Below are 10,691 nucleotides of genomic sequence, written 5' to 3'. Positions count from 1 at the left end.
GAGAGACGTGAATACAGGGAACGTGGTCGTCGACCTCATCAGAATTGTTTTAATCTATCAGATACATGTAAATAACAAGCTTAAATCAAGCATTTCACTTTGTCATCTCCCAAAATGTTGGTTTTACCATCCATTTCCACCCTTTGTCTCTTTCAGTTCATCTATATTTGATTTTATTGCACACTTGTATATTCATTTTGTAATCATATCACATTCATTCATTTCTTGATGATGATTTGGATGATGATGGTTAATTAGTTAATTGTACTAGATAGTTCTTCGCTTGTGGTCCTATGCAGCTCAGTTGGTACAGCATGGCACCAGGATAGTGGGTTTGGTTCCCGGGACAAACCGCATGTAAAATGTATGCACACATGACAGTAAGGGACCGTAAAAAAATGATTGGGGGAGACGGGATGTCAGTAAGAACCTAAAATATATTTTCACATGACCCTCCCCTTTGCTTTACCCTCCCCGCGTGAATTCTGTTCTAACTCGCCCTGGTCAACTGTAAGTGCTGTTATTTTGTGAAGTGGAAACATCTAGGAGCAACAACGGCTCAGCCACAAGGTGGTAGGCCACACAAGCTCACAGAACGGGACGGCAGAGTGCTGAAGCACGTAGCGTGTAAAACCCGTTTGTCCTTGGTTGCAACACTCACTACCAAGTTCCAAACTACCTCTGGAAGCAACGTGAGCACAAGAACTGTTTGTCGGGTTTCCATGGCTGAGCAGCAGCACACAAGTCTAATATCACCATGCGCAAAGCCAAGTGTTGGCTGAAGTGGTGTAAAGCTCGGCGTGGAAACGCATTCTCTGGAGTGATGAATCAAGCTTCATCATCTGGCAGTCCGACGGACGAATCTGGGTTTAGCATAAGCCAGGAGAATGCTACATGACCCATTGCATAGTGCCACATGTAAAGTTTGGTGGAGGAATAATGGTTTTGGGTTGTTTTTCATGGTTCGGGCTAGGCCCCTTAGTTGCATTGAAGGGAAATCGTAAAGCTACAGCATACAATGCCAATCTAGACGATTCTGTTCAACTTTGTGGCAACAGTTTGGGGAAGGCCCTTTCCTGCTTCAGTATGACAATGCCCCCGTGCACAAATCTGTTAATGCAGTATGCGAATTGGAGTGCGTCCATGGTTCTGGGATAATGGTGTTGATGTGAGCCATGACAAGCCTTTGAAAGCATTTCATGACTACAAATGTGAGTGCTATAGGGCGATAATCATTTAGACAGGTTACCTTGGCGTTCTTGTAGGTATTACAGACTGGTCAGGAAGAGATTGATAATGTCAGTGAAGATACCTGCCAGCTAAATGGCTATTATTCAACGACAAACATGTTCTTGGAAATTGCATTTCCATGTATTTGAATTTGTTTAACACTTTGTTTGGTTACTATATAATTCCATGTGTTATTTCATAATTTTGATGTCTTCACTATTATTCTACATTGTAGAAAATAGTAAAAATAAAGAAAAACTCTTGAATGAGTAGGTGTGTCCAAACTTTTGATAGTTACTATATATACATATATATGTATGTATATGTATATTATATTATATATATATATGATGTATATTATCTCCTCAACAGTGAAGGGTTAATATATTGTGCAGAGTAACATTAACACAAATTCATCATCAAAGAGACTTTTATTAATTTCTTCATGTAATTTCTCTCTTTCTAAGCCCTTTGAATTGTACGTTTAGGATATCCACATCAAAGTTTGCTTTTACTTCTTCTTTGAATGGTGGCCCATTGAGTAGAAACTATGGAAAGTATCAAGTTATGCAACATATCAACCGTGTCATTTCCTTCAGCCACAGATGTCTTGAGCAGCTATTGCCCCATTAAACTGGAACTCGCTGTAAAAATAGACTTGAAACTACATGATTACATTTGTGGATTTAAATCCATGGATGAATTACTGTTGGCTGTATTCCTTTAAAATAAAAACATGTTTAAAAAAGAGAAATATTGCAAGGGGCTGTAGCTTTCTGTGTAATTTACAGGTCACTGAATTATATGTCTGCTTGTATTTCATCTGGAATCAGAGGATGTTGCCTTCCTTGTGAAGCTTGATATATTTCACTAGTAACTGTGATTGAAAAGAAAATCTGATGATCATTTGATACTACAGATGGAGGCTATCACTTGTGGGTTGACGCTTATTCAACGAAGGAAAATTCTGTGTCTTGCAAACAGCAGTGCCACTTCTTCTAAATGTCTGCAGTGACAGGCAGCTAGACAACAGACACCACATCAGGTGGCATTTATATAGCCTGCATTGTGCATTGGATTTGAACAGATGACCATCGCGTGAATACTGGTAAGAGGTCGAAGACACTATTTCTGTTTGTATTATTTCTGTTATGGTCATTCATGTGACTGTCCCAATTTTGTAACGTGGAGAAGCATTTTAAAGTTTATGTACATGTGTCCCTATTGTCGGATGAGTTGGATTTGGGAACACATTTCAGATACTGATAGCATCTAATTAAAATCGAATTGTAGATATTGTCAAGTTCAACAAGACTACATTTTCTTTAGTGGGTCAGGTGTAGGCTACATCTAGATTAACACAAATATCAACCTTATCAGCTCACAGCTCTTTACGCTTCATTCATTTGTATTGGTCAGTGTTTTCAATGGAAATGAATCTACCACCAAAATATGAACCTGTTTGACTTCATTATGCTTCATTTAGGTTTTTATACTTACTCAGAATCAACACAGCTTCATTGGCTTCAAGGTATAATGAAATAACGTATTTTTTAATTCTATATTTATGTGAGAAATATGTTCATATTACTATGATTCAAATCTCATCATGATACAAATGTTTGTAGTGCAGCCAACATGTCCAATTAAAAAGCAAGAAAACTCAGACTGTCTTGTGGAGAATAGGGTCAATGTTGTTTCAGTTCCCTACAATCAGAATCTGTTTGGAATCATTCTATTAATGAAAAATCAAAACATGTCAACATTTTGATGTGTTTGACTTTATTTAAAAGTTATTTTCACTTTTGGTTTCATGTTTAAAAAAATAAGACAATGTAATGAAGTGTGTCTGCTGCCTCTGTACTGAACTTGTATGTCTGTCTGTCCAGACAGTGTTAAAAAGCAGGTCATCTGGCCCTTTCTGATACAGAGAATCATGCACATCACAGGAGCTGAAAGACTCATCCTCATTGGTGGTCTGCTGCAAGGTGGGTTGCTGTGGGAAAGGCTGGGTCTGATACACTGCTTTCTAGCATCTCCCATTGCACTTTACCATTTACATTTGATAGGTTATCTGTAGCTAGGTTCCCATCCAATTGGTGACAGATTTTCATGTGAATATTTAAAAGTCTGCATGAAGAAAATATGAGCTGAAATGCGATGGAAACACTATGAACTTTAGATTTAGATTTGGTACATGGAAATTTAAGCGAAAATGTACATTTTGTGTGCACTATGTCATCATGCACTGAATTTTATCCCCAAGTACTCAATTTGGTGGAAACACCAATGGTGGGAAAATGCATATATTGTCTTTATCGGATTTTATAATATTCGAATGAAAATTTGTCGTCAATTGGATGTAAACCTAGCTACTGCCATCATGATTCTTTGTTGTTATACAGTATGACTTTACTCGCATTAAAACTGGATGGAAACATGATTAGTGTTCTGATCCTTATTAAAAGCCCTGCGCAGTCAACATTCAGTTTGTCCTGTGTTTAGTATCATATTTATACAACAGCTGATGAAACTAACACTGTAATAATGTGATCGGTGTTATTTCCCGATAGTGGCTGGTTGAAATACAGGACCTTCTAATCAGCAGGTTGTGCATGGGTGGAGTTTTGTCTTGCCTAGTGACATCACCAGGGGGGTAAAGTGAATAGAAAAATTCAAAGAGTGTTTCAAACCTCTCTGCCAATAACTTAGTTTTAAGGTTACATATCCCTTCTCTGCTCAGGTGGATTGAGCCACACTGTGGTTAATGCACCATTATGTGCCCTTCCCCACTCCCAGACAGTCCTAACACAATTCTTGCTTGAGAAATAAATAAATAAATAAATAAAATAAAAAATAAAATAAAAACTATTACAGGAAGTTGCTTTATTGTTACCCAGAAATAGTTTGATATTGAGATAAAAACGTTTGCACAGGGCCTTTAAAAGGATTCTTCATACACTTCATGTCTACTAGTATTGCTACATCCCCCCAAAATGCTAGCCAGATTATTCTGCACATCGCTAAATAACTAGCCAGCATATTTTCTGCGGTTTGTAGGAAAAAATAACACCCTAGTGAAGTTGAAAATAACCTAACACCCAGTCTAATATTTTGCTGTGTATTTCAGGTGTTCTGTGCCTCGACTTTGCAGCTCTGATGCCTCAGAATATAAAGGCTCTGAGTGGATCTTGTGTGAACATTCCCTGCTCATTTACACTGCAATCTAGATTTGAGTCGTTCCTCACAACTTCATGTAAAGGAATATGGAGGAAAGGGTGGCCAGGAGTACAGGTGTTTGATTCTAGTCTCACAGGGACAGGCTTAAACACCATTCAAGGGAATCTAACTGGGAACATGCAGCAGAAGGAATGTACCACAATCCTGAATGACTTACCTTCTTTCAATGACTACTTTTCATTTAGAATTGAATGTGACAATTATCTGAAATATAGTTTTCCAGAAGTTGTCACAATTTATGTAAAAGGTAGAGTATCATTAGAATATGCTAGTTTTGTGTTGTGTGTGTTGTGTTCATTTTAAGTTGCAGGTTTGAACCCTGCTGTATTTAATGCACTGCTCATGTAATAAAAGTTTTTCTTTTTTACTCCCTCAGAAAATCCATCCAAACCCACTCTAAGTCCAGCAACAGTAAATGTGATGGAGGGGACCTCAGTGAGTCTGATCTGCTCTGCTGAAGCCCCTTGTCCCTCACTCCCTCCAACTCTGACATGGACCCCCACACTGAGTGACAGTGTGGAGGATTTGCAGGTGACTCCGAATCGAGTCATAACTTCTATCCTGAACTTTACCGCTTCACATGTCCACCATGGAGAGAAGATCTCCTGCACTGCGCTGTACAAACGACAAGCTGGCAAGAGTGATAAATCATCCAAAACTGATCTGACAGTCACTGTTCTTTGTAAGTTGATTCATGCATGGTAAATTTGATTCATGTATGGTAAGTTAATCATTTCTAGAGAATTTGACAACTTTCTGTGCACTCTCCCTCAGACTCTCCCAAGAACACCTCAGTGTCAGTCAGTCCCTCTGGTTCAGTGGTAGAGGGCAGGTATGTGACTCTGACTTGCAGCAGCAATGCTAACCCAGCAGTGTGGCGCTACAACTGGTACAGAGTTATTGGAGAGCAGGTTTCAACAGTATGGGCTAGCAGAACGCTAACTGTCCAGGTACCAGCAGATTACAGTTATTTCTACTGTGAAGCCATCAATGACCATGGAACCAAGAAGTCATCTGTCATTCAACTAAATGGAATGTGTATGTACACAATGAAAACAAATATGAACAATAGTTTCAACTATAGACAGTATCATAATACACACTAAATTGACTCTTGACATAGAACATCTATTGTTTCTTTTCCCCAGACCCTCCCAAGAACACCTCAGTGTCAGTCAGTCCCTCTGGTTCAGTGGTAGAGGGCAGCTCTGTGACCCTGACCTGCAACAGCAATGCCAACCCTGCAGTGAAGAACTACACCTGGTACAGAGTCAATGGGACTGAGGCTGTCCTTTTAGGATCTGGAGAGAGCTTCACCTTAGACAGTAAAGCAAGTGATAGTGGGGAGTACTGCTGTGAAGCACTGCATGCACTCGGTAAAGAAAAAGCCACAGTTGTTCAGCTGGATATTCAATGTAAGTTGTATACATTATACTTTTGCAGTGGTATGGTCAGGGATGGAACTTAAAGATATTGGGCATTGGCCAGCCAGGATAGCAGACTGCAATTTTTACTGGCCTGGGTCCAAAATAAATACGCAATATTTGAAAAGACAAAATGTCACTAGCTGCTGGGCTAGTCGGGCACATTTTCTACTAGCCCGGTCTGAAAAGTACTAGCCACGGGTTAGCGGGCTAGCTTAATTTCTATCCCTGGGTATAATACAGTATATCGCCTAGTGTAGGAACAGAAACGTAGAAACATCAAGATGCTGCTAACACTTTACCATATGGCTACATTAATTGGCATCAACTAATGTATCATTCAATGGTGTCAATGCATTTGTTAATCATTTACTAATGGTAAAGAAACACAACATATTTTAGTCATAATTTTGAAATGCTACATGTAGAGCCTTTCAGTTCATATACAGTTGAAGTCGGAAGTTTACATACACCTTAGCCAAATACATTTAAACTCAGTTATTCACAATTCCTGACATTTGATCCTAGTAAAAATGCCCTGTCTTAGGTCAGTTAGGATCACCACTTTATTTTAAGAATGTGAAATGTCAGAATAATAGAGTAGAGAGAATAATTTATTTCAGCTTTTCTTTCTTTCTTCACATTCCCAGTGGGTCAGAGGTTTACAGACACTCAATTATTATTTTGTAGCATTGTCTTTAAATGGTTTAACTTGGGTAGCCTTTCACAAGCTTCCCACAATAAGTTGGGTGAATTTTGGCCCATTCCTCCTGACAGAGCTGGTGTAACTGAGTCAGGTTTGTAGGCCTCCTCGCTCACATACGCTTTTTCAGTTCTGAGGTCAGGGCTATTGGGACACCTGTTGACAACTTCCGGTGAAATTGTAGGGCGCGCAATTCAAATAAATAATCATAAAAATGATGGATATGAAACATTTAAGTATCATAGAAGTGTCTTATATCGGTTAAAAGCTTCAATTCTTGTTAATCTAACTGCACTGTCCGATTTACAATTGGCTTTACAGCGAAAGCATGCCCTGTCATAAATTCAGAAATAGCGATTAAATATTCACTTACTTTTTGAAAATCTTCCTCTGATTTGCAATCCAAAGGGTCCAAGCTACAACATGTAGTGTCATTTTGTTAGATAAAATCCTTCCTTATATCCCAAGAATTCAATTTAGTTGGCGCCATTGATTGAGTAATCCACTTGTTCAACATACAGAGAAAGGAATCCAAAAAGCTACAGCTAAACTTTGTTAAAACAAGTCAAAATATGTTTCTATGTAATCCTTAGCTACCCTAAAATGTAAGTAAACTACAATATTTCATACGGAAAGAAGTATGTTCAATAGGAAATTGATATTAGCAGGTCCGCATCCTCTTCATCGCAAGCTCACAGACTGATTTCCAACTCTGAGTCCCAGTACTAAAACTCATAATTCTCCCTCGTTTTGGAAGAAACAAGTCTTAAACCTTGAACAAAGACTGTTGACATCTAGTGGAAGCCATAGAAATTGCAATCTGGAAGCTGGATTTGGATTTGCCATTTTTCCTTCCATTGTAAGAGCATGGGCTCTCAAAAAAGAAAGACATTCCAGTTGGTTTTTCTTTGGATTTCCCTCCTATCATATCTATTGTGTTATAGTCTCATACATTTTTTAAAACTTTTCTACAAACCTCAAAGTGCCCAAAGTAAACTGCCTGTTACTCAGGCCCAGAAGCTAGGATATGCATATAATTGGTAGTATTGGAAAGAAAACACTCTGAAGTTTCTAAAACTGTTAAATAATGTCTGTGAGTATAACAGACCTGATATGGCAAGAGAAAACTCAAGGAAAATCCATCCGGAATAAAAAAGAATTGAGGTCACAGGCCTTTTCAATGCTAGCCTATTGGATATACAAAAAATAGCTCCCAGATTGCAGTTCCTATGGCATCCACTAGATGTCAACAGTCTTTAGACAGGGTTTCAGGCTTGTTTCTTGAAAAACGAACAAGTAGTTGTAGTTTGTGTTCTCACCAGGAAAGGTAGGCTTTTGGTGCACGTGAATGAGGGCATGCTCTTCATTATTTTTCTTTTCTATTCAACACCGTTCTTTCCGTCTGAAATATTATTGTTAATTGACATATTAGGGTACCTGAGGATTAATTAGAAACATTGCTTGACTTATTTGGACTAAGTCGAAGGAGTGGATTACTGAAATCAATGGCACCAACTAAACATACTTTAAAATATAAATATTTTAGGTAATATTATTTGACTGTGGCGCTATGCTATTCAGCGGTCGCTGATGACAATTATCCTGCTTAATAAGGGATGGGTAACGTCAAGAAGTTAATGACTCCAACCTAAGTGTATGTAAACTTCCGACTTCAACTGTAGTTGATGCTAATCCATAACCTTATTGTAGAGTGTTACCAAGATGATTTAAAACACTCTATTTATGACTGGTTGAATATCCCTCTGTTGAGGCACATATCCAGCTGCTGTGACTGGCCAATGTCTGGGTCATGGTCAGTGCCCAGACTGTCTGGTCCAATGACAGTGAGCCATTGTCCTGTTGCGTGACGACCATGAAAAATCTTTACTGTGTGTGTGTCAATGCCCTCCATCACTGAAGCCTGTTGTCGAGTTTGTATGGCAGTGTGAATATGTTTATGCGTGGCTGTTTTCTATGTATTGCCATTGGCCATTCCTAGTCAAGATTTCTACATATCAACTCCCCCCCCCCCCCCGCTCCAGGTGCAGATTGTGTTTTATCTCAACTGAAGGGTTTCCAAAGACAAACCTAGAAAGAAAAATTATTATGGCCCAAATCCAGCCCCCATTTGTAATCCGCCGACATGTTTATGTGGCCTAGTAAACACTTGGAATTACGGTCCAGAAGTGTACCAGGTTTAATTGCCGTAACTAAGCCAGATCATTACCATGGAAAAGGTAAACCTAGCTTATCAAGGTGGATGCGGCCTGCTTATGGTGTAATTCAAAGTGGTAACTGGGCCAAATCTACATGCCGGCCCAGGTTTGGCCCTTATTGTGGAAAGGATCTGGCTTAGGTATGGCAACTGAATCTGGCTCACAGCTGGCTTATTTGTATAGAGTTATAGATATGTAGCATGGGAAGTATGGATAGGCAGACTTCTTAACAGTGGTGCTAGTGCATAATGCTCAATAAAATAAAAAATGATAACACAGCACTGTTTTCTTCCAGTTCCCCCCAAGAACACCTCATTGTCAGTCAGTCCCTCTAGCTCAGTAGCAGAGGGCAGCTCTGTGACTCTGACTTGCAGCAGCAATGCCAACCCAGCAGTGAAGAACTATACCTGGTACAGAGTTGAGGGAAGCAAGAAGGACATTGTCGGGTCTGAAGAGGACCTCAACATCTCCAGTGTGAACAGGCTTTCAAATGAACAGTACTACTGTGAGGCTCAGAATGTCCATGGACTGCAGACCTCTGAAGCCATCAGTATCAATGTAACGTGTATGTACTGTATAGTATTTATTCTACTGATTTTGAATCACAATCACTCATTCATCTGAATGAACTATTAAGAATAATCGCGTCCTTCCTTTCTGTTCGCTGTAGTTGCTTCAGAGATCCTGAACACCTCTCACTGCATCAGGATTTCAGCTACATCTCAGATCAGATGTTTCTGTGATAGCTATGGGAACCCTGCTCCCACACTGGTGTGGCAGCTGGCTGGAGAGTCTGTCAATCACTCCACTAACACCATCATCATGGAGGAGCCAATGGGCCAAGCAGGCCTGAGGAGCTCCCTCACCATCCACCAATCACAGGAAGAGAAAATACAGAGTCTGGTCTGCCTCAGCTCCAACTTTGTTGATTTTGACAACTTCTCATTTGACTTAACATCAATGAAAACATTGGAAGGTAGAGTTAGGAGACATTTGTCCTGCTCTACACCATAATTAGTTCCTAACAGTCCCCCGGTCCCACTAACCATTCAAGAGCTTGGAACTATAAGGTTCTATCTGTATTTTTGTCAAAATGTCATTATTGACATAGCCTTGTTCTGTTCAATGTTCTCTACGTATATAGTTTTAAAAAATACCCCTATTCATGTTGTTAAGTTCAAAAGAATACAAGATAAAAATGTCTGACACAATTCAAACCAATGACAGTTTGGAACTTTAAAGCCAATTGTCTCAGAATCATCTTTTTGAAACAAGAACCTTGTAGTCCCAAGCTCTCACATTGCCAAATAAGAAGGACTTTTAGTACAAAGAAGGAATTGTGGCGCTTGTTTTACAACTAATTTGTTTGCTCTACGTTGTGATTGCACAGGTTTCCATCTTCCCTCTCTGTTGATCGGGGCTGGTGTGGGGGCAGGAGTAATGATGCTCCTATGCATCCCACTACTTCACTTCTGCAAGTAAGTGACTGACACAGGGTCTGGACTGGTATTTGACGCCATTATCTAAACCTCTGTTGTTTTGCTCTCAGGCATAGGAGAGCCAGGCAGTCACCAAGCAAAAGACAGAAGGACACAGCAGAGTTCATAGTGACGGATGAGGTAAGTAACTACACTGACATTCCGACATTGTATGTGCTTACAGTCTAACCATGTGGAAAGGTGTTGATATACATATCTCACAGAAGAGGGTGAATGAACAGCCTATCACATATCCTAGATGGCGCACACATTTCAGCACTGGTATTTTTGTTGCAGTGAAAGATTAGAGGTAGCTTGGCTGTGAAAATGCAAAAATCAACAGTGTGCATGAAGAGGAACTCAAGTCAGTTTAGGCTGCGGTGGCACATTACTGTAATCA

General features: G+C 39.6%; 1 protein-coding gene across 3 annotated transcripts in view; it reads left to right on the top strand.

The window, feature by feature from the left end:
- Positions 1-1,898: 1,898 nt before the first annotated feature.
- Positions 1,899-10,691, top strand: part of LOC115105136 (sialoadhesin-like) — an 11,747-nt gene continuing 2,954 nt past the window's right edge. Inside the window, exons 1-11 of one of the 3 annotated variants that reach the window (XM_029626784.2) lie at positions 1,899-2,338; positions 2,717-2,761; positions 3,120-3,218; positions 4,361-4,717; positions 4,847-5,152; positions 5,245-5,508; positions 5,619-5,885; positions 9,109-9,378; positions 9,484-9,789; positions 10,204-10,291; positions 10,363-10,432. In XM_029626784.2, the coding sequence (XP_029482644.2) occupies positions 3,167-3,218; positions 4,361-4,717; positions 4,847-5,152; positions 5,245-5,508; positions 5,619-5,885; positions 9,109-9,378; positions 9,484-9,789; positions 10,204-10,291; positions 10,363-10,432 (1,980 nt within the window). In that variant the 5' untranslated portion in view covers positions 1,899-2,338; positions 2,717-2,761; positions 3,120-3,166. The remainder of the gene's footprint in view (positions 2,339-2,716; positions 2,762-3,119; positions 3,219-4,360; positions 4,718-4,846; positions 5,153-5,244; positions 5,509-5,618; positions 5,886-9,108; positions 9,379-9,483; positions 9,790-10,203; positions 10,292-10,362; positions 10,433-10,691) is intronic. The other 2 variants (XM_029626793.2, XM_029626802.2) reach the window with 2 other exon arrangements.

This window comes from Oncorhynchus nerka, linkage group LG3, assembly GCF_034236695.1.
Source record: "Oncorhynchus nerka isolate Pitt River linkage group LG3, Oner_Uvic_2.0, whole genome shotgun sequence".
NCBI lineage: Eukaryota > Metazoa > Chordata > Actinopteri > Salmoniformes > Salmonidae > Oncorhynchus > Oncorhynchus nerka.
Note: the sequence above shows the minus strand (reverse complement) of the source record. Positions and strands in the feature narration are given on the sequence as shown.